Source organism: Seriola aureovittata, chromosome 9 (assembly GCF_021018895.1).
Source record: "Seriola aureovittata isolate HTS-2021-v1 ecotype China chromosome 9, ASM2101889v1, whole genome shotgun sequence".
Classification (NCBI taxonomy): domain Eukaryota; kingdom Metazoa; phylum Chordata; class Actinopteri; order Carangiformes; family Carangidae; genus Seriola; species Seriola aureovittata.
Genome location: NC_079372.1, coordinates 16,540,295 through 16,563,805, shown reverse-complemented (window position 1 = coordinate 16,563,805; position 23,511 = coordinate 16,540,295). Strand labels below are relative to the sequence as shown.

At 41.9% G+C, this 23,511-nt stretch overlaps 1 protein-coding gene across 2 annotated transcripts in view; it reads right to left on the bottom strand.

Annotated features, from left to right (window-relative positions):
* Positions 1 to 23,035, bottom strand: part of lamb2 (laminin, beta 2 (laminin S)) — a 44,457-nt gene extending 21,422 nt beyond the window's left edge. For both annotated transcript variants that reach the window (XM_056385164.1, XM_056385165.1), the window contains exons 1-7: positions 22,919 to 23,035; positions 22,374 to 22,440; positions 6,004 to 6,173; positions 5,742 to 5,877; positions 1,988 to 2,061; positions 1,638 to 1,826; positions 1,181 to 1,244 (exon numbers count right to left, since the gene is read on the bottom strand). In XM_056385164.1, coding sequence (XP_056241139.1) covers positions 1,181 to 1,244; positions 1,638 to 1,826; positions 1,988 to 2,061; positions 5,742 to 5,877; positions 6,004 to 6,173; positions 22,374 to 22,404 — 664 coding nt within the window. In that variant the 5' untranslated portion in view covers positions 22,405 to 22,440; positions 22,919 to 23,035. The remainder of the gene's footprint in view (positions 1 to 1,180; positions 1,245 to 1,637; positions 1,827 to 1,987; positions 2,062 to 5,741; positions 5,878 to 6,003; positions 6,174 to 22,373; positions 22,441 to 22,918) is intronic.
* Between the last annotated feature and the right edge of the window lie 476 nt (positions 23,036 to 23,511).

The window sequence follows — 23,511 nt, the reverse complement described above, 5'->3', positions numbered from 1 at the left end:
GCAGTCAGACAGAAAGTCTTTAGGACTTTTTATTTTCACCTGACACTGACTCCCTGAGTCTGCGTATTATCTCCCAAAGATGGTTAAGGTTAGAGCCAGCGTTGGGATTGGGGGTTATGGTCTGCCAATCAAGGAGGCAGAATATGTACTGAGAGGAAGTTTGACTGGAAGGTTAAACTCAGGGCAAACAGTAACCTATTCTCACTCAAGTGATGTAGAAACAAACAAACAAAAAAAGCTACACAAGCACAACTACATTGGATGGTGATTCATTGTCTTGACAACAGCAGCAAGTAAATACGGACAGTTCAGCTGTGCGGGGTCAGAGGTCGACATGTGGGTCAGTTACATCAAGATATTTAACCAGAGAACAAGTCAGCCTCTGCTGTTGCATTGGAAACCAAGCTCGGGCTTCTGGGAAAAGCTCTCAAGTCCTGCCAGTCTAAACACGAGGGCCAGGACAGCGAGGCTGTGTGGGAGAGAAACAGCTGCTTTTCACATCTCTCCATGCCTTCCACTCAGCAGGACCATGTTTCACACCCCAGAGAGACAGGCTGTTGCAGTCCGTAATGTGTCACAGCTGGATAACAAGAGCTAACTGTGCCTGCTGGAGTTTGAGTTAAGGTGACAAATGTGAATATAACTCACAAAGGAAAAGGCAAGAGTTTTCGGAGGAAAAAGTTTTGATTAAGTTTTGATATTTGTGTAGGATTTTCTATATTATGGCTCAGTTTTTACCACTATAACTATGATGTATTTCATGATATTATATAATGAAAGCTTATTTTAACAACAGGCACTGATCTGCAACATGTTGTAAAGCTCTTAAACTTTTATAATCCCTTAAACCAAGGAAACTTCTAGCTGTACAGTAACACACCAACGTGGACACTTTTATTAATTGGTAATATTATCTAATACTTAATAATAAAAAGACACGCAAGTTCAGAATGTTTTTGAAAAAGACAGGTCATTAAGAGGGGTCTGATTACATAACAGAAACTGTTCACACCGATTCATTCATCAAAGAAGAATGGCCAATGGGAAACTCCAACTCTTTGCCGGCCGCCCAGCAGTGTAACTTCATCACTCAGTCAGTCAGTCACAGACATTCGCGTTTCTAAGGCTGACCTCTGCGTTGACCTTCTGCCAACAATATGTGTGCGTGAGTGAGACCTACTCTGGATGTTCGGGCTGTATGGATCCTCAATCCTGATGGCTGGCTCCAACACTCTGTAGATGACCTAGACCGGGGAATACATAATATACACAGATTAATTATTTGAACTGTGATTTGAAATGTTAGCAATTTATGGAGCATGAGTGTAAATTAGAGTCCACATATTATTGTATGTAAACTTGAGCCACATTCAGAGTGTGCACAGAAGATGTGAAAAGCTTGGGGTCTTATTTTCCTGTTGGTTTCTTGCAGCCTGGACAGGTTTTTCTTGTCTTTTTGCTTAACACTGCTTCCAAATGTAGAATCTGTTAAACAGTCAAGGCTTTAAAGGAGTGATTTGACATTCTGGGAAATTTAATATAAATTTCTATATTTAAACAGAATATGTTTTAGTCTTTATGTTGTGTGACTTATGTGACCTGTCAACCTGGGTAAATCCTTATCATCAAACACTCACCTCTCCCTCTGTTGATGGTTCAATATCCGAATAGCGCGACTCACAGATGACATCATTAATGTTATGCAAAGGACCCTGGGAGACTCCGGGAAAAGCGGCGGCGCAGTCATGAGCAAAGTAGCGGTAGACCTGCCAGGTACGAGCAAAATCTGCCGACCGCTCAATCACCATGGCCGCTGGACGGAAAGTCTGCAGAACAAGAGCGCCTTAGACAAAAGTTCTTTCATTTCATACATTTTTTAAGCACAATAATTACAACAAAACACAGCACAACCGTAGCTGCGAGTAATTCAATCAGCTGCTTGTAGATGAAGATGAAGCTGATGAAACAGCAAAAGTTTTTATTTTACCTTAAAGGTCATAATCAAGTGCGTGAAATGAAACTCTGCTTCCAAATCCAGTTGAATAAAGACCTCCGACTTTCCTGGAAGAGAGAGGACACAGAGTGAGTGACACACACACACACACACACACACACACACACACACACACACACACACACACACACACACACACACACACACAAATAATATACTGTAAATATATAATTAATGTACACATTATCAATTTTGTTGTTGCTTGTTGCAGTTTGTATTTAGTATTTTTGGAAATTGCATTTTGATGCTATGTCAGTATTGTTTTTCTCAACCTGTAAACCAGTAAAACAATTGAATTGAATTTGAATTGAATTAAAATGAATTGAATCGAAAATGATATAGAGAGATGTTACGTTTACATGAAGCCAACCACTGTTTTTACAACTCATGACTATCGATTAGTTTCATACTCATTTAATTCCTAAACCACTTGAACTCATTTTCCATCTATATCATTCACTTCTGACAGAGTTTAAGGGCTATCAGCAGTAAGTGAAGTAGCAACCGTGCTTTTGGCTTGAGGAACTGCATCATGACAGGAAAACACATTCAGTCTTGGCAGGAAAAATGGAGCGAGTGAGTCGGAAAAGCCCACACACTTCCTGAGTTGTAGAGGACCAAACACTCTGAAAGGCCACTTTACTCTGAGGACCACTTTCACTCATGTTCTCTGTGTTTTGTATTACTTGTACAGTACAAAGCCAAGAGGAGTTTCCCCATTCCTGCATACTAACACATAAAAGCCACCCCACATGAATTTTATATCTTACAAATTAACACTCTATAACAGTAAGAGAAACCACAAAACAGCTCTTTCATACACACATGCAAAAGAAAATGCTAATGGATACAGATGCCACATGCCTACTCAGTTACATGTTTTGCAAAAACACATGTGCCTACACACATCCATGCATCGTGGGAAACCACCTTTTCAACATTTATAACTTGCAGGTAATTAAAGTGTGAATGTGTGTGGCACACTGTGCTTTCCTGAGGCATGTAGTCATTGCAAGAAAAGTTCATGCACAACATAAAATCTTAGTGACAGGTGCGTAGGATCAAAAACTACTGACATGAATAGAAAACCAAAAATTCAGACTCTTGCCTGCGGTGGGTCTGAGGACTGAGACACCACGTTAATGTGGTGAGTTCAACCTACCTACTTTAACTGAAGCTGCGCTGATGATGATTTCTTATATAAACAATGGCTTGAATAACTATGAGCAATATGAAGTGTGTTGCTCCTTGCAAAGAACCCACTGATTATCATTGTTGTGGTCTTACTCTATGTTCAGCCTGAAAGCGGAGAGAGCAAAAAATAAAAAAATCGCTCTGGCTGCCCTGAAAAGGACGATGTTGAAGTTCGTGGGCGCTCTGCTGTAAATGACATGGATGAAATAGACAGCTAGGAAGTTTGTTTGGAAAGCTTGGTCTTGCAAACTTTATTTAAAGGGCCTACACAGTTACAGCCTGCAACACAGCCATGTGCGTTTGGAGGCCATACCAAGCTCATAGCTAAGGAAGCGTACCTTATGATAAAGGCTTAGCATTGAGTCCAAGTGTCCGAGTATAGAGATTTTTGTAGCTAGTTCATTTAGCTAACCAACAGGTCAATCTTCTCAACTACATCAACAAATGCATGCACTCATACACAAAAACAATCTGCCACAAGTCAAGAATTTTCAAGGCACAGGAAGGAAAGAGAAGGAAGGGTGTGACCCAGTTAGAGGAGGGGGAAACAGAGGGAGAGCAGAAAGGGAGTGAGAGGACAATTCAAAGCGTAAATTTTGAGCCTTTTTAATGGAGCAGTTTTTGAGAAAGTCACGCAGAATTCAAATGTAAGGAAAAAGACAGACACACACACACAATCAGTATACACAGGAAACACCAAAGCTGATACTCGCTTACAGTGCCTTGTAATGCCTGCATGTTTGCATGTTTGCATGCAGTCACAGGAAATGGCCGTACCAATTAGTGAGTGCGCACAATCAAACCACTGTAATTCATATCAAATAGACCCACTGTGCACACTGCCACTTTCACCAGAGAAATGCCACAAAGATGCCATGGAAAAAAAGGCAGCAGCAACCAGGAGTAAAAATAGTCTCTACACTTCCTGTCCCCCTTCTTCTTCTTCTTCTTCTTCTGTTTCTCTCTGTTCTATTCTGGGTCTGTTCGTGATGCGCAGTGCTACCATCGACAGCACTCCATTACAGTATCGGCTGAAATGAGCCTTGTGTCCATCTGGCTGCTCCACACAGAGCTTTACAGTCACTCCCTCATTGTGATGGAGATTTATGTGGCACCTGAAAATACAGTCAGTCGGTTTAACTTGGTCCCTCTGTCCTCACTACTGTCTCCAACTCTCTCAATTCTAATATTCCATTAACTTTCACTTTTATCTTTCCATCGGAGCTTAAACTTCTCTCCTTCCCCTGTCATCCCCATTTCCTCCCTCTGTTGATTTGCCAGAGCAGGGACTACTCTGTTATTAAGCCCATCTGTAGCTAGTCACAGGATGTTGGCCACGGCGTGTGTGTATGTATGTGTGTGTGTGTGTGTGTGTGTGTGTGTGTGTGTGTTTTAAAGTTTTCTATAGCTACCAGTTGCTTACTGCTTGTGGTTTCAATAAATTTTTAGGATCTTGTTCTTTCCCCCTTTTTCCAACTAACTTATTTCTGCGTCAGGATCCACTACCTCGTCTTTTTGTGTCCTTTCATTCTCTACGCTCTATCCTGCCTCCTCTCCTCTCTCATATATTAATAGCTTTAACTATACATACAAGTAGAGGCCATATTAATTTTGCCATACTACCAATTTTGGCGAGCTTATTTGATAATGCTTTTAGGAGCACTTCAAGTAGCTTTAATTAAAGGTTCAGTGCAAAATTGGTAGCCATGAAAATGAAAGCTGAGATTACACTATTTATAGCACATTTATGATGCTGTGATGAAAATTACATACAAGGATTCTCTACCTTGAATAAAGAGAAGAAATAACAGTATGTAAAGCTTTTTAATATTTGCCTGATGCCTGTGTTTGTTTTCTATATCTCAACTATCTCTCAGTCAAGTTGCACAGAACATTCAACTAAACCCATCAGTCGGCTCTTCAGGAATAAAACTAAGCACAATTATTTAATTTACAATTACAGATTAAATTTTAATTAAGTCTCTATTTCACCACAAACAATGTGATGGAGAAGTTAAAAGAAGACTAACAGTTTATACTCATGCTAGCAGCTCTATACTTATAACATCAGCATGCTAACAAGCTAAGTATAACAATGCCAACATACTCTAGCCTGAATCAAAATGATGGACCAACCAACTGACACTGGCGTCTCAGAGCCATGCTGCTAACACAGCTAAAAACCAAAATGCAACACTGCTATTTGCTTCATTTGGACATAGCTGCATAGTTCTGAAATTGATGAATGTATACCTGAACAGATAACCCAAAGTGTTTATCCTCTCACACTCACATGTACTCATGCCTGCCAAAGACCGACTTATATTCCACTGCAACAAGAAGTACAGGGTTGCACTTTCTAGTAAGGCACCCTTTGTTAATGGCTTCAAACCTTTTATCATTGGTAGATTATTAGACACCATTACGAAATGTTTGTTGTGAAACTGGAGTTATTTTACATTAGTTTGTATTGTACATGAGGAGTGTACACTCAGGTAAAGTCACTGAGTGCCAGCGCAGAAAGTCTTCTCACCATTCTCAGACTGCCACCAGGACTTCTTGCGGTGAGGTTTGAAGGCGGTGATAACATTCTCTATCCGGTGATTGATGGTGTTGTAGACGGGGTCGTACGGCCGTCTGGAGTCACAGTCGAAACACTTCTTCTCATCCTTCAGCGGGACGGGAAAGGGTCAGTGTAACGAGGTCAGAGGAGAGAGGTGAGGGGTCAATGAGAAACACAGCAGCACAGACAGGAAGGAGAGAAAGGACACGGAGAGGCAGACACGCGCACTGACCTGAAGATGACTGACAATGCAGTAAGGCTCTTTCCTCCTCATCCCACATGTGGATGAGGCCTTCAGGTTTTTCTCTCGTCCAACCAGCAGGTCCCCGGTTGCCGGGTAACAGCTGCCATGAGCGCAGCCGTGGCTGTGGTCTGGCTCTTGGCCAACGGCGGCAGCCAGGGCTGAGGGGACAGAAAATGAATTACAATCAACAGGGAAAAAAACATGCAGAGTGTTAATACACTAATACACTACAGCACACATTTACAAGCTTGTATTGGCACACAAAAGATTTCTTTTCTTTCTATCTTAAAAAAAAGAGGCAACATCAAAAGCTCTTATCACTTCCTGAGGAAGAAAGGCTCCAGGATAAGAAGTACTATAGGAAACTCTAGAACTAATTTGAGTTTGTCATAGACACAAAGAGGTGAATAAAGAAACAAATGCAGTCTGTCTGTAACGGCAACACTTTTTATTTCATGCTTTACACTCTACAATCTAGTTTATATCTGTTCTTAATTTATATTTATAAATGATTTAGTTTAATTGAAATTCGCTTCATGGTCTTTAAACATTTGAATGGGATTTGTAACACTTTTCTTTTTGGAAATGAGACATCACTGTTGGTGGTTACAGGTTCAACAGAGCACACACTTTTGACTTCACCCAACCACGCCCCCTCACTGATGCTGGGTGTGGTCGAAGGTGAAACAGGTTTGAAACTTTCAGCCAGAGAGGGCAGCAAAACACGGCTTTTCAACCTGGTGTTAGGTCGCTCTTTAAAGACAGATCAAACTCTGCAGAGGTAATCAGATCTGCTCACTAGAAGAAAAGTGTATTTGACAAAGGACTGAAGGCTTCATGAGGCTTGTTTTGACACAACATAGGAAAAGGATTTAGGTCACTGATTTACAGATGCAGACTGGGATCATAGTTGTATTAGATAGTAGAAGTAATTAGATTTAAAAATGAGACTCTTTCAGTTTAAGAAATTCAACTGTTTCTATTGAATCCACATGTTTAGACTTAAATGCAAATTGTCAAGAATCTGAAGGGATGTTTATTCATATGTTTTGATCATGCCCTTTAATTAAAGGTATTTATGATTTTTCATGTTATACTTTTGATTTCAACCCTACACTGTATATATTTTTTTATTGTATGATCCAGACTAACATGATGGTGGAGAGGCAGTTTTGGTTAAAGACTACAGGGGAACCATGACGTTTGTCCTTATTTTTTGTCATTTAAAAAAACAGAAATCTATGCCATTTTATTTCAACCTGCTTGAAATTAGAAGTAATATAAGGCACTGAAGCCAAAAATAGCCATATTTGTATGTCATCATTCTTTGTGGTCATCAATAGGCACATTTTGGTCAGTTTGTTTGTCAGGGTTTCTATCTGTTTGGAAAAAATCATTTTGCATAGACGCCTCATAAAGGTCATGGGCCACAGAGTATGAAGGGCTTATTGAGCTGGACACCGGCCCCTGCATCTACACGGCTCATGCCTGATCAAGAGCCGATTCAATGTTGAGACAACATCCAGTGGGAGGGGGATTATCTCAAGGGAGCCCTGCGGGTTAACAGGCTCCGCTGTCTGCAGGGGTCCCAAAGAACTGACCTGACAAGGGGCCCCAGTGACAGGCTAAATCTGGAAACTAACCACTGCAGGTCATACCGAGGTCAACTCAAACCAGCAGAGGTTGGAAGTACAATATCTCGAAAATTAATGAATGATTATTTACCCGAAGCTAAAACTCCCAAATGACTTGGCATAAAATAAAGGCTTGAGCAGATAAAGTGTCTGTCTAGGATCCAGCACTAGAGCCCTGGTGTGACTGGGTAGCTGTGCTATGTGTGGGAGTTAAAATAAACCTTATAAACTCTCATGACAACCTGCAGCAGCCATACTGCATTCCACTGGACATCCTGACGAGAGTTTCTCATCCTACACACCTCTGGGACCTGTAGTGTGTGTGTGTGTGTGTGTGTGTGTGTGTGTGTGTGTGTGTGTGTGTGTGTGTGTGTGTGTGTGTTACTATGAGGAAATCTTGGTATGAGGAAAGTGGAGACCCAGGGGTCCTGCTGTCAGTCTATAGTCTGTCCACAACAGGTGTTTCTAATCCTCCCTCCATACCACATGAACACATTCTACATACGTGTAAACACTCCTACACTGTGACTCAAATCCACAGGGTTTATATTCACATTCCCCAAAAGCTAAAAAAAAAAAGGTGAAGGCTTCATTTTATCCTGCATCAGTCCGTTTTATATCATCACAGTGTTAAACATTCACACCTGAGAGCTATGTAGAAACAAAACACAGCTTGAGCTGAGCAGCTGGGAGCTTGGAGCCTTGCACCTGTACCTGAAATTCTGTTTCTAAATTAGCCTGTATCATAGGCTACTTTACTAGCTTGAAACTAGCATCTTGGTAGCAAGCTAACTTCTGCCAGAGAAGCATTGACTCACTATGCTAGTTGGCTAATGAATATAGTGGCACAGTGAAGTTTTTTTTTAATGAGCTGCATTAATGATTACAATGCTTTAGCTGTGTATCTGTAAAGCAGCAGATTAGCCAACTAGCTTAGTTAGCCAGTATAGCATCACGCAGAAGTTAGCTACAGTAGCTAATGCAGATGGAACTTGAGTGAGGAAGGTATATGCACCAATTACAGTACGTGGATAATAGCATGCACACAAATACATTTGTTGAGCACAAAGTATATTGTTGTTTGCAAAATCTTTGTGTGATTATTTATCATTTTTGCCTGCAAAACATTTGCTTTGCCATACACATTTTCTAAGACATTTCAGAATCAGCAACCTTTCATGACTCTTTGGGGAAATGTTACCAACGTGTGTTTGGGCAGTCTGTCATATGATTTTAATCATTTTTTTGTCCATTAACATACTGTCTGATTTTACGTCTTTATTAATACTTACATCTGAAAAGCCTCTTTAAATATCAGAGTTCAGCCTCTTGAATAATGCAAGCCTATTCCTGAGTCACAAAGACACAGCATATAACGCAAAACAGGCAATCGTCTCTCACTTGTAGACTTAATAATAAAATAATAATTTAAATAGATTGTTACTGAGCAAATCTTAACGTTGCGATCCCACCATGATGTCAGCCTTGTGTATAATTAGGCGCCTCTGCTGCCTACACACTGTACACTGGTGAGACTTCATAACTTTTTACTGCTGACAGGCGCGAGGAGAGGCGGGCTGCTGTACCTGCCGCTTCCTGGACGCTCTCTGGAGGTCTACACTCTGTGATTAGGGTAGACAGAGACATTGCATTATCATCGCCTGACACTGCTATGAGGTCATGATAGGAAGCCTGCTGGGAACAGTGCGGCGAGGGAGTTCACACTGACACTCACACACACACACACATACCCAATCTTGACACACACTCTAGAGGAAAACTGTGTTTGCTTGGCATCTGGACAGATGTCAGGTTGGTGCCAGCAACAAACAGATATGAGGTTTTGGATCACAAACACATGGCTACAGTACTGAGGCGCCTAAGTGCACCTGTGCATGCATGCAAATACAACTACCCCCCCCTTTCTGCATTTAGATACACTCATTCATGATTACAGTATTATAGCTCAGGATCCATTTGGCACTTAACTGACACTCAAACCTGACATGCTCCATGTTTAAAGTGAAGGTAAGCATCAAGTATGTGCTGGTTGGCTACACAAAAGACACACATGAGAGGATTTGCTCAAGTGCGAGGTAACAATCTAAGCTGCCTAACATTTATAATTACAAGCAGAGGCAACAGCTGACATAATGACCTGTGATAAATTAGGCCTGAGGTTGTTGTCCTTATCCTTTATCTAACAGTGCAAGAGAGAGAGAGAGAGAGAGGAAGAGAGAGAGAGGAAGAGAGCGTGAAAACACACAAACAGAGCAGGTCAGATAGCTGATACAGTACAGAGTCTTTGTATGGACAGTGGGAAAAACCATGCAGACAAAACTTGATATCTGTTCTGGAAACTACTGGCACACACTCAAAGGTCCGTGTGTGTGTGTGTGTGTGTGTGTGTGAGAGAGAGGGTGGAGAAGCTACGCAGACGTCTGATGTGTCGTTTAATCATTGGGTTTCTTGTTGTCTTTTATCTCCGTGTGTTTCTGTCTGTGTTTGTCTGTGAAAAACCACACAGGCTTCACACCTCCACTCACAACACAGGTTGAGCTGACACAACTGCAGTGTCATGAAAACCGTAGTGGATTACATTCATTATAGTGAAGATTCAACCTTTAGAAATACTGTTCTTTCTCCATATCTATGCTTACTATGGTGTATCCTACAATCTAAAATCATCATCAGCCTAAATGTGAAATTATTAATAATATAACAAGTGTAGGTGATGATGAATTTCTTGTTATTATGACGCTGAAGCTGTAACAAACAGGCCTGACAGGGTGACGTCATGGGTTGTAGAGCTGACAGTGATCAGACCACTGCTGCCTTGATGTAAACCAGGGAAGGAGGCAGGAAGGTATGAAGGAGAGATAAATGGAAGGTGGTATCTATCACAAGGGAGACACTTTATCATAGTGTGAAAGGATATACAGGTTCAGAGAAGAGGCTCTAACTGCAGTCGACAGACAATACGAGAAGAGAGTGAAGAAAATAGAGATGATGGTGTGGACAGAAAGGGGTAGAGAAGAGCCAGCATGTAGAAAGTTTGTTAAGACGCCGGTGAAAATAGGAGGTAGAGCTGTCGTCTAATAATTAGAGGTTCACACACTGTACTGCTAACTGCTGCGCCATCAGTGTGTGAATGAGACTTGCATTGTAAAAAGCGCTATATGAGTCCATTTACATCATCAATTTTCAATATCTGTCAAAGTAATCACAATATGACTAAAAGCAGAATTCTTTCTTTTTCAAGACCTGTGGTGTTTTTCCAGATGCCCTGATTCAGTGTGAGTGGGCAGGCAGCTGATCAGCTGAGTGGACGTTTCTTTTGGAAAGGTTTATGTTACTCTCCCTGAAATTTTTAAATTGTGGCTTTAAGTACAAACTGTGATCTAGTGGTTGATTAGCCATCTGAGTTTCTCCATACATGGAGAGGAAGGGAGGAATGCAGGCTGACAGCTGAGAGAAGAGAAAGGGGGCTGCTGGTGTGTGTGTGAGTGTCTGTGTGTGTGTGTGTGTGTGTGTGTGTGTGTGTGTGTGTATATGGGGGGGGGGTTCTCAGCTCACATAATACTGCTGTTCAACCAGCCATTAGCCTGTAACAGCAGGCTATGCACTGTCACCCTGCACCATATTGTGCACTATTCAGCTTGCTTAGCCTCTTGTAGCCACACATCACATTAAGGCTTATTATTGTGCGGCTCTGAGTATCACATGGCTGACAATCTTCATATAAACACTACAAAGACAGCTTTTTTCATACACAGCATCACTGTGGCAGCAGTCGTGCTGTTTAAGCCGCCAAGCAGGTGACAAACTGTCCACTGTTGTTAACCTATTCTAGACTAACAGATAAAAAAAGGCATGATATCATTATGCTCATTCCAAAGGACAGTGAAATCTGACCCTAAGCCAGAAGGTCTTCCACATGAGGCAATGCTGTAACCGTCAGGGGCAGTGATACAAAGTGCAGCCTGCAGGGCATCCCAGCTTCATTTCCACAAATGAATTCCACCCCTGCTCCCTGCCCCCCCAGGTGTGCTCTGCTTTTATTCCTGGCTTTCATCCCTGCCCTTTGATTCCAGCTCCGCTTCTGACCAGTCTCAATAAACAGAAAGTACAGTACACAAGAACGTTTTTAAAAAGTTCCTCAGTTGCCAGCACATGACAGAAATTTGCTTTTATTTTCACCTCCGTCTAAAAGAAGTCAACAGTGTGTGATACAGTGAAGGAAAAAGCCTCACTACCACACAACAAGGAAAACAGACTCTTCACTGGGAGAGATGGAGACTCCTACAGGACAAACTGTGTAGATTGCACTAGATGATTTTTCACATTTTCACACGTCAATTATTTGCAGACGGGAGATAAACTACAGGAAACTGAATATAACAAATGCACATACTAACATGTGGGTCAAGAGGAGTCAGTAGATTGCTTAATAAGTATGAAAATGATATGACTGTAATGTGATGTCAGTCATTTGCTATGGGCTGCTCAGTCACCAGAACCCAAACAGTGATTTTCCCATCATATCAAAGCACAGCAGGTCAGTCAAACTTCTGTTTTCTCATATGCAGTGTACAGTGGCCTATACTAAGAGAAATACTTACTGTATATTGTGAATATACTAGAGTGAGTGTATCATTATCTAACTTACAAGGGAACAGGTTACATAAACTTAAAAAAGGCTAAATATATTAGTATTATATCAGTATTAACACACTGTTTGAAAATACAAATCTTAAACCATGAATCTAACTTTTGTGCTGCTTGTTCAAGTAACTCATTATGTGCGGTACGTCTGTAGTACACATCTCAACGCTGTAATGTTACTGCAAAAGAAATACACCCATCTGTATCTAATCCCACAGAGTAACTGACTCCTCCAGCTCTGTGTGTGTGTATGTGTGTGTGTGTGTGTGTGTGTGTGTGTGTGTGTGTGTGTGTGTGTGTGTGTGTGTGTGTGTGTGTGTTGGGGTGGGTGGGAGTAGGGATGTGGCATCAACATGACACATTCCACTGGAACCAGCCAGCGAGACACAGTTTGCTGTCACACCTACCAGCGTAAACAATGCAGGAAACCAAGATAACCAAACAAACAGATGCACAAGAAAAGCACACACGGACAACACAGATACATATTAGCTCAGACAGGTAGCAAAGCTGGGAGAGCATGGACAAAACACACTGGCAAAAAATATTAAAATAACAGCGCGGTCAGATCCGGTATCAACTCGCCCAGGGGGCAGTGACCAGACAAGAATAGTATCATTTTAAGTCAGGCAATGAGCTGCATACCCAACCTGAGTGAGTGCGGGACTAGAAGGCAACACAGATATTTTTAGCACCATCAGACAGCTACTTTAAAACCTGGGCAGAGAAAAGTCAACAGCCTTTTATTTTTAACTCCTCTCAGCTAATTAGTTTACATTCTCCCTCTCTGTGTCTCTGTCCTCTCTTTGCTCTGCACTTAGCTGATGGATGGTCAACTCCCACAGCCAAACATCCAGCTGTTCCCCTCCCTCCTCGCCTCTTTATTAGTCTCAGCTCTCGCTTCCCACCTCTCTTCTCTTCTAATGTCCACCGCACCTCCCTCAGCAGCTCGGACTCCCCTCTCTGCCCTGCCGTTCACCTTCTTCATTTCTTTTATCCTCCCTACCTTCCTTAATCAGAGGCCCAGAGCATCGCTTATAAAAATGACTGTTGACCTTAATGTCATGCTACATATTTGTAAATAAGGACAGGAGGTGGTGCGAAAGGTGGTGACATAAGCCCACAGCTGGAGAGGGCTCACAAAAATTCCAGTATTTTAAGAGATATTAAGAAATAGTCCAGACTATGCCCAGACCTGGTCCACATGACATTCTTACTTTTAATATATGATATATCACATAATGTATTGTCTATAAGCTCGTAAACCCCTGAGTTTCTCCAGGGAGTTCTGTGAGTATTTCTTGTGGTGTCCCCCATGGTTAGGTCCTGGGCCCCATTGTTTTTTGGTTGTACATGCTGCCATTAAGCTTTGTTAAATGCAATCCATCGCTACACAGATGACACACAGCTCTATATCTCAGCTTCACCTGAGGATCTGAACCTTTTTGAACTTCTTGCAAATTGCATTTTAGTAAGTCAAAAGGACAAAACAACGATTTTGGTTACAAGGAGCGGGCAAAAAGAGACAACCTAACTTTTGAGCCGGCAAAGTCACACCATTTCTCTCATGGGACACTATTACACTCATCTCAGTTACTGTAATGCTCAGTCTTCCTGAGAACCTCATCAAACAACTCGTTCAAAACACAGCAACAATGATTCCCCTCAAAACAGAATTGAGTGCACACATCACCTCTGTACTAACATCTACCCACTGGCTGTCTGTAACCATTAGAATGAATTGATTTGAAGGTGGAGATCCCCCTGTGAAAAAAAATGTGCAATTCTTTGCTATATTTTACCTCACCCACAGCATTTGCCATTGAATTTAAATATTTCTCTCTCTGATTTGTTTTAAATATTTTTTGTGAGAAAAACTGTATTGGATATACAGTATGTTTTTGAATATGTTCAATATGAAGAAATATAAATCTGGCTTCAGAGGGTTTGTGTTAAATATTAAATTCATAAAACCTGTTTAAATTTCTATTTGAAAACCCATTCTATTAAAAAATATATTATATTAAAAATAATATTGTTTCTTGGCTTGACATGGACTTTGACTCTTCCTCAGCTGTTTCTGAGTTTGTCACTGACCGCCCGCCTGGCTCTCCAGCAGACAGAGAGGGTTTCAGTGAGTGAGGCCAGACGCTGGCCATTACACAGGCTGTTATATTAACAAGGCATGGCACTGGGAGGCAGCTGGTCTCGCTGGAGGAGACGTTCACATTCCTGGCCCATCCTGGAGATGTCTGAATCACTCCATGTTGGAGAGGAAATATGAAACAAGGCATCATGAGCAACAGGTGGACAGTGGAGAAGCGGAGCTGGATGAAAAACCCGCACATGCCTGCAGTTACTGAAGATTTACTCACATTCTCACAGAGATGAATGTGAAACAGCCTTTTTAACTGTCTCTCTGTCCTCTGCCAGTTTGTATCCTCCAATAGTAAATTTGTAAGATATAGTTTTTAAAAAAGTTCTTCGTTATCTGCTCTAATGAGAGAATTATCCTTAAATGCTGCTGATGGCGCCACTACAAACAATCACATAACAGTGCAGCCGCAGCACCTAAAGCTTACAACGTGCAGCGGGACTTTAAAGATTACGATGATCATATCTGTAAAATCCTCCTCTGAAGCCAGCTACCGGCCACAGTCTCTGCCACACCGCCTGAAGCTGAGTAACCAAATAAGAGGCACACATGGTGGGCAGATGTTGGGTGCAGCCCGTCGGTCAACCGGCTTATCCATCAGTTACTCAGCCGTGGAGAGTGAGTTGCTGTGGGTTTGGTTAGTGATTGCAGTCGCTGTGTGTTTGCCCTGGTGCTCAGCAGCTGCTCTGGGAGACACAGAGTGCAGATGTGTTCGCTGTACGTGCTAATCAGAGTCTGTGATGAGGAAAATCTGGCTTCACTTAGAGGGAAAACTACAGCACACTTGGGACGTGGTATTAGTCGAGGCATGTATTTAGTGTGTTGCATGTGTGCTTCAGTGACCTTTTGTAAACCTTAAAATAATCTGGCTAATTATTGTGTGTATATGTGCCTAATTACAAATACATGTGCCTGTGTTTTGTATACTGTCGACTGCATACTGAGTATTTGTGTTCTTCTGCTCATGAGCGTATGTGGAACTATCAGTGGGCTCAATAATATAATTATAGTGTGTCTGACAATTAAATGGTGAAATTGCTTTCCTGTGTTAGAGAGAGGAGGGAAACCTCAGTGCGGCCAGAGGCACAGCTCAGATACTCGGTATATGAGTATAATTTGGAGGACACAGGGCAGTGTGTGTGTGTGTGTGTGTGTGTGTGTGTGTGTGTGTGTGTGTGTGTGCGCTGTCATTTTTTAGATTTAAAGTGACATCGATGACCTTATGTTTCCCCAGAGACAGGTGAGAGAGATGTTTTTATTTATGCTGTTCTACTCTTTTACTATCTGCTCTGGGTTTTTTTTTATTTTTCTGTGAACCAAGTTAAGTTTAGTGTGCTATACAAATAAAAGTTATTATTATTATTATTATCATAACAATGTTTGAAACAATTTTGAGCCTATCTTTCCCACATTTGCAGGTAACTGTTTCTGTGTATCATGAAAATCAATGAGCAGACTCTTTTAGCATTTGCTAATGCTGCATGATCCATCATATCTGCATATATTTTTGTCAGTGTTACATCATCGTATTGCAGTACGTAACAACAATCTAACTTTGACAGAAAGCAAAGGGGAAGTTCTCAGATATTGGATGTTCTTTTAAAAGTTGATTTACTGGTGACAGTGAGTATATATATAACCCTGCTTCTGCAGACAGTTGTATAATGTCTTCTAGAGGAGCTTTGACATGTTTGAGAAAAGTACTTAAGACATCATTTGAGCTTGAAGACTAAAATGTTTGAAGAGAAAGCTTGTGTTACTAACTGGGCTGCAGTGCAAGCCAAAAAACATCTAATAAAAGTAAATAAAACGCTATCAAGTTTCTTGATAGGAAATGCTGTCCTGATATATTTTCAGCTCTGCTCTTTTTTTAAATCTGTTGCTCCAGAGTCCAACAACTTTATGGCAGTGTAATACTAAACTGCCAAAGCACCTCTTTCATGTTGACGTGTTCCCTCTGATGGATACAGAACTACAAAAGCAAGTTTCTACTTGATTTTACCGTAATTTGGAATTAAATGGAAACCAGTGGCCTCAAATGCCTCGGATGGAAAAGGAAATTAATTTAAATGTCTAAAACACAATGTAAAATGGTCTTAATTATAAGAATAACACAGAGGTCGAACAACACCAGAAATTTGCAGGTTTAGTGTGAATATGAGTCAACTGGATTAACATGAACAGCTAGAACCATGTTTACCTCAAGGCCCATATACACACTCTACAGTGCAGATATGTATCATCAAACAACAGAAACAGTGTATATATGTATATATGTAGTGTTACCCTTAAAGCCAGGCTCATCACAAAACACACGGACTTATCACACACACGTCACGTGATGCTATATCCGGAAAAGGCTTCTGTTTAATTCTCATGTCAATGTCAAACACAGTGACCTGGAACTCAGACATGAGGCAGCTGGGCTACGTTTACAAGCCACAAGGTTTTATTGGACTTAGTGTGTGTGTGTGTGTGTGTGTGTGGTGTGTGTGTGTGTGTGTGTGTGTGTGTGTGTGTGTGTAATTACAGGGCTACAAGATGAAATCACTACACATTGTTGGTAGAGGTCAGCCTGTTTAACTTGATGACAAAATCTGAATATAAAATATTTCAAGGAAATAAGGATCAAATTAACTACATTATTCCCTTCATCCTCTTTCCTTCCTTCCATCCTTCCTTCCTTCCATCCTTCCTTCCCTATCCCCTCTTCCACCCTGACATGCAGCAGTATCACACTCTAATTGCTGCTTGTCTGCTATTAGATAATTAGAGGTGTGGAGGTGTCTGAGAGAGCGTTTTAATGACGCTGCACAACACGATCTGTTATTAGCCTGGTGTCAGACTGAGCCTGTGGCCTGCAGCTATGAAAGAATCAAAAAATAAAACGCCAGAGGCGAAGACGGAGGACATGACAGAGAGACGGTTCTCTGCAGCAAGTCTTTGACACTGCAGCACAGCACACCGTTAATGTTAGTTATTCATATCACGACTGCTTTTCTTTGCTTTTTGTCTTTCCCTCCTCTACGCTCTCTTCTCCTGATGTGGGTTTACATTGTCTTAGAGCCCCACTTTGACCCTCTGAGCACATGGAGAGCACTGATTATATACAACTGCCATTCATTTGCATATAGGCTTGTCTGTGGTTCCCCAACAGTGGAACAAGCTACTAGATGCTATCGGTGCAGACCAGGGCCGTCCCTCTCTATCTTCAGACTCATCTCTTCTGAGAGCATGTCCTCTCCTAACACCTCTAACCTCCTCACACAATGCACTTCTTTACCTGGTCTCCTTGCACTTATTGAAAAGATGTAGTGCTTGGTGCTTACACCAAGGTCTCCTGCTGCACTGAAGCTCCTCACTTGTAAGTGGATAAAAGCATCTTCAGGAGATATTGTGATTTATTAAGCAGCTGCCATTTCACATTTTGGCGGATCATAGCAGGAAAAGCTCAGGTGTTATAATACCATCAGCAAGGGCTCTGTTTTACTGTTTAATTTAAGTGTCACAATAAGTCATAACGAGTCAAATGGCAGCACTTTTTTTTTTTTTACTGAAATATCAGAAAATCTCTGTTTTCTTGTCATATTTTTGTTGTTTCCAGTGCACTGACTGTGACAGTAAGAAAACTGAAGCTGAAGCAGCCGAACAGAATTCAGCCAACATTCATTTTAATATTTACACCTTTGATTTTCCTTCACCGACATGCCTGTGAAAAAGTCTATGGTGGTTGTTTCCAGCTTCTTGGGAGTTTGTCTGTGTAATGTTGACTAATTAAAGCTTATGGTGAACAGTGCAGTTCCCACTAACATTTACAGTCAGTTTGCTGGTCACTGTCACTACAGTGTCTCCTGTGGTTTACCTGTTCACCTCCACACTGTGAGCACACCGCTGTACCAGCCACACACCCCATTGTTTCTAATGTGACTGGCTCCATTTCCTATTCCTCCTCCCTGCCCCTTCATCCTGCCCCTCAAGTTCTCCTCCTCCTCCTCCTCCTTTATCTCCACCTCCTCCTTTCATCCAGAAAAAGGCGCTGCCAACAGGACGGGGAAACCTAACGCACCGTCCTTTCATATAAACAAACCTGTTCCCCTCTCCCTCCCCAGCCCTTCTCCCTCATCCTAAAGTCTCTCTCTCCCTCTTTTCTCTTTGTCCTGATTCTATACAACCCCCCCTTCTAATTTTTTAGCCTCTCTCTCTCTCTCTCTCTCTCTCTCTCTCTCTCTCTCTCTCTCTCTCTCTCTCTCTCTCTCTCTCTCTCTCTCTCTCTCTCTCTCTCTCTCTCTCTCTCACTCTCTGTCTCTAGTGCTGGTGGTTAGTAGGCTTTACCGCACCATTGTTCTGGTATCTGCACATTTCCGGAGGCTGTAGCTTACAAAGGCTTCGGGAACACACTGTCTCACTCCCATTGCCTAATACTGGCTCTCACCTGCCCACACACACACACACACACACACACACATCTGAGGAGGATGTCAGTAGTTCAACAAAACTCCTACATTCCGACACAACACACACACACACATACACAAACCTGCGAGAGAGATGAATTACGGAGGATTTACTTTGCATCATGAAGCAAACCCGGATCCTCTTTCAAGTTTTTCTTTCCTTTCCTTCCTTCTTCCCTTCCTCCCCCCAGTTCCTTCTTTCCTTTAGATGAATGAGTTGGTCCCTCCCTCAGCTGAACACAATCACGCCACTTCATTAAAAGTACATAAAGCACGAAAGTACGAAAACGCAATGTCTTCATGGTACTTTTGCTAAAACAACAGGTATAATGCTCTTTAGTCTGATACATTTTTAGTTAAAATTACAAGAGAATTTCTGCAGATGCACATGTGCACACACACACACACACACACACACAAGACCATTTTCCTGCAGGTCCTCCTTCCACCCCCACCCCCAGAGCAGAAGAAAAGAAGAAGAAAGTGAAAAGAAAAAGACAGGAGTGGAGGCACTGCTGGTTCTTTTGTCACTGTGATCAGCTTGAGGCCTTTCACCCTCTCCCTGTTTCTCTCTCTGTCACTCACACACACACACACACACACACACACACACACACACACACACACACCAATTAACCCCGTCTCTGACCCGGGGGTTTGGCTTGACCTTGCAGCGCGTCCTCAGAGGCGTCAGGACTCTGAACAGACAGCTCCCTATCTCTGTAATGACATTGTGCGAGGTTTATAGACACACACTTCACGTCAGACACACACTTGTTCACCTTTCCGCTCTAACACACATCCTCTTCTCCTGTTTCCTCCTCTATTTTTCCTCTAACACACTCTCAGCTGATCCCATCTCTCTGTAGCTCTTTTGTACTTGTTTCCTTTCAAGAAAATCCTCCACCACCACTCCTGAATGTTCTTCTACATCTCCGACCTTTGACCCTCTAACTCTGAGACTCGGCTTCTATGGTAAATACTTGAATGAATGAGCTTCTGCTTTCAACGCTGAGGTGCCAGATCACATAAAACCAGAAACGGGTGATTCATTTTAGATGGACGGAAATTTTCATGCAGCCAGCAACAAGCTCTGACATGGGACACGGATGCAACTAAAAACAAACACACAAACAAAATCTGCAGATGATGCTCTCCTCGACTACTTGGTGGAAACCTGAATGTATTTTGAGATACTTGTATAAACCTCTTGATCTTTCATCCATTCAGTTTTTTTATTTTTAAAGTGGTTGGACCATTCTTAAAGGATAGCTACAATCATTTTTCAAGCCTCGTCTTGAAACATGTCTCATATGCCCATATCTACATGGAAACAGATTCCTTGTATTCATTCTGGATGCAAAGTGATTTCAAAACAAATGTTGGGGACCTCATTTTCGATCCACTGAAGAAATTGCTTTTTTTTTTGTATAGATGATTTTTAGGTTTTTTGCCTTAATTTGACGGTCAGTATAGAGAGAGAGAGGAAACATCTAAGGAGACATCTAAGAGCTCTGTCCGTAGAGAAATTCACACAGCCTGTATTCAGAAACTGAGCCTTAAATCGAGCCGTCAGGACTTCTGCAACTTTGTGATGTCACAACAAAGCAGTCACCGCTCTCTGCCATGCCCCAAGCCCCGCCCACCTGGACCCACCACCCAACCTTGCAGGATTTGGTTTCTCTAAGTGTTCACCTGAAATCTGCTATTTTTATCCGGTCACTCAGAAATGATGGTTTTTGGTTCTTAACAAACAAACAAACAAACAAACAAACAAACAAACAAACAAACAAACATATCTTCTTATGGATCAACACTTCAAATAAAACAGGGGAAAAGGTGTAAAATGTGGGACCTTTAAGAAATCTGATGCCTGAGCAACTGAAAACCTGATTTTAAGCCACATTTCTCTAAAGCATAAATCATTCATGACTAAACACGCAGCAACCACAGCTAACTTTATCTTTATGTATTATTTAGTCCCTAGATGTCATTACCTCGCAACCTGTCATGGATGCTGTGTGTGTCCTGAAAAGTCCCAGCGAGCTTTGTCAGGCCTCACAGAGAGCTGCAGTGTTGATCAGCGCTGATGTCTGAGGCGACCCCGGGTGCCAACAGCAGCCACTAATAGACTTTAACTGGAGCGACGAGCCCATTGTCTTCCAGCTCCAGGGAACAATGCATGAGGATGCGTTTTATTGAAGGTTATTACTCAGATTAATCTTTAGCTCACTGAGAGCACTGAGTGGTGAAGGTGTCAGAGAGAAACACGGATGAAAAAAAAACTTCTCTGAACTTTTCACTGTTGTTTTCTGGCTTTAAATGAGATTTTTTTTAAAAAATACAACGTATCTGGTGAAAAGTGTGTGTTTGGTTCAAATCGGTGCATTTCTCAGACTTCATTTATCTCTCACACACACACACACACACACTGACATTCATACATGTACATGCAGCACTGGACACACACGCATCCCAGAAGCTTCTTGTGCAGTGCTGTAGGTAGGTGTGGAGTGGGTGTCTCTATTTGCGGACTCAGCTGGGCTGTTTTAGGAGGACCATAAACAGAGCGACACCACCCACAGAGAGAGAGAGAGAGAGAGAGAGAGAGAGAGAGAGAGAGAGAGAGAGAGAGAGAGAGAAGAGAGAGAGAGAGAGAGAGAGAGACAGACAGGGAAAGACAGGGATGACCCCAGAGACCAGGAGGGCACCGGGGGCCCTAAAAAAGAAACATCAGCTATCTTATCTCTGTGCAGGGGGGGATGCAGGGGCCGACTCTCCCATCAGCCCTCACATCTACATGTTCAGGCTACTGCTGCTTCTACCTGAGCGTTCACTTGCTTTGTGTTAAACTGACTGCAGGTGTGGTGTATTCACAGAGATGTTACAGCAAAATATACAAGAATAAATCTCCTATTTTTAATTGTTCTTTTGATCTTGACTTGTTTTCTTCACTATGGAGGAGTTAAAAAGATGAAACTGTAAAACGGGCACAGTTTTGTGTGTGTGTGTGTGTGGGGGGGGGGCACATGGCGATTTTGATTCAGATTTGCTTAGATAATGGAGGTGAACAGATTTTTCTTTTAAACAGCTTTTACACTGCAAACATATGAATTTTAAAGTAGCTCATTCCCTTTTTTTATCTTCAAAACAAGTGAAAGTTCTGCCAGTGGGCTGAAATAATATTCTCACTAAATTGGATCCTCTGGGGCAAGATCTTGAAATCACTGCTAACAACAAAAGTCTGCACATTTTTTTTTACTGAAAACAAGACTTCAGCCAACATAACTTAACATGAATGTATAAGCTCCATATGTTCCAGAGACTAATAGGATGAAGCCCAGTGACCTGGAGACACTTCATACACCTCCACTGAATGACTTCTGAGGATTTGTTGTGGAGCAGAAAACAGGGATTGACTTCAAAGCGCTCGGTGTACAGTCTACTTACCACAGAGGAGCGTTAGCAGTGAGGCTCGCATCTCTGAGCGCACATCAACCCCGGGGCTGCAGGAAACCTGTGGCATCAAACAGAGGGAGTCCAAGTCAACACAGCGAGATCGACCTACGCAATATAACCTACTCCGCAGAGCACTGCAGAGAGCACCGCCGTCACTGGGGTTTTTAAAGTTGGATGCGAGTGAAACAGTGATGGGAAAGGCAAAGCTACAGAACATGAAGTCGACACCAGAAAAGCGCTAACTCTGGGTGAAGTTTGCCTGTTGTATTTTCTCACTGGAGGTCTCAACTGAAAGACACCCGGGGAACGTTTGAGAGAAATTTTCACAAATCACAAATTTTCAAAAAATCACATTCAGTTTTGACGATGTAAATCTCCACGACAGTTTTGGTGAAATCTCCCGGTTAATTAAAAAGACATCACTCCCCTCAGATGAGACTCGTTGAGGCAAAATTTTTTACAAGTTCTCCAGCGTGTTCCTCTGTCTGGTTGTGTTTTTCCCTTAAAAAATAAATAAAAATAAAAAAGTCACTCACCGTGTCGGTCCTGTTTCAGATGTTCGCTCCTGTGTTGTGTTTGAAACAGTCAGTCAGACTCTCCTGGTCCACTTGCTGCGGAGCTGCCGGACAGAAGGGAAGCTGAGCAGCGTTTCCCAGCTCCTGCGTCTCTCCGTTGGAAACCCCGCGCCGGAGTTTCGGACCGGAGCGGAGCCTGGGAGGCGGGCTCGTTGTCCAGGAGGTCGCCGGTTCGATTCCCATTTTGGGCGCATGAAATATGAAGGTCTTTTTTTTTTTAATTCAACTTTTTTTCCCCATGAACCTGTACTAAACAGTGGAGATGTCCATTTACAATACACGTGCACTTAGTCTGCATATATTTATCTCCATTAAACATCTCTTTTTATGGGCAAGAGCGATATGTAGCCTAGGCTCAAAAGAAATGTACAGGTTACAGATAGCCTACTCTGAACATGAAAAACTTTGAATAAATATTTTGAATAAACATTATAATAATTAAAAAAAAAACACCTAATGCTCAAATAAAAATAAAAAAACAATATATAGAGAGAGTTCAGTCAGTCAGTCAGTTTGTGGATCTATATCAGACTTAATCATCTGTGTTTTGGTGC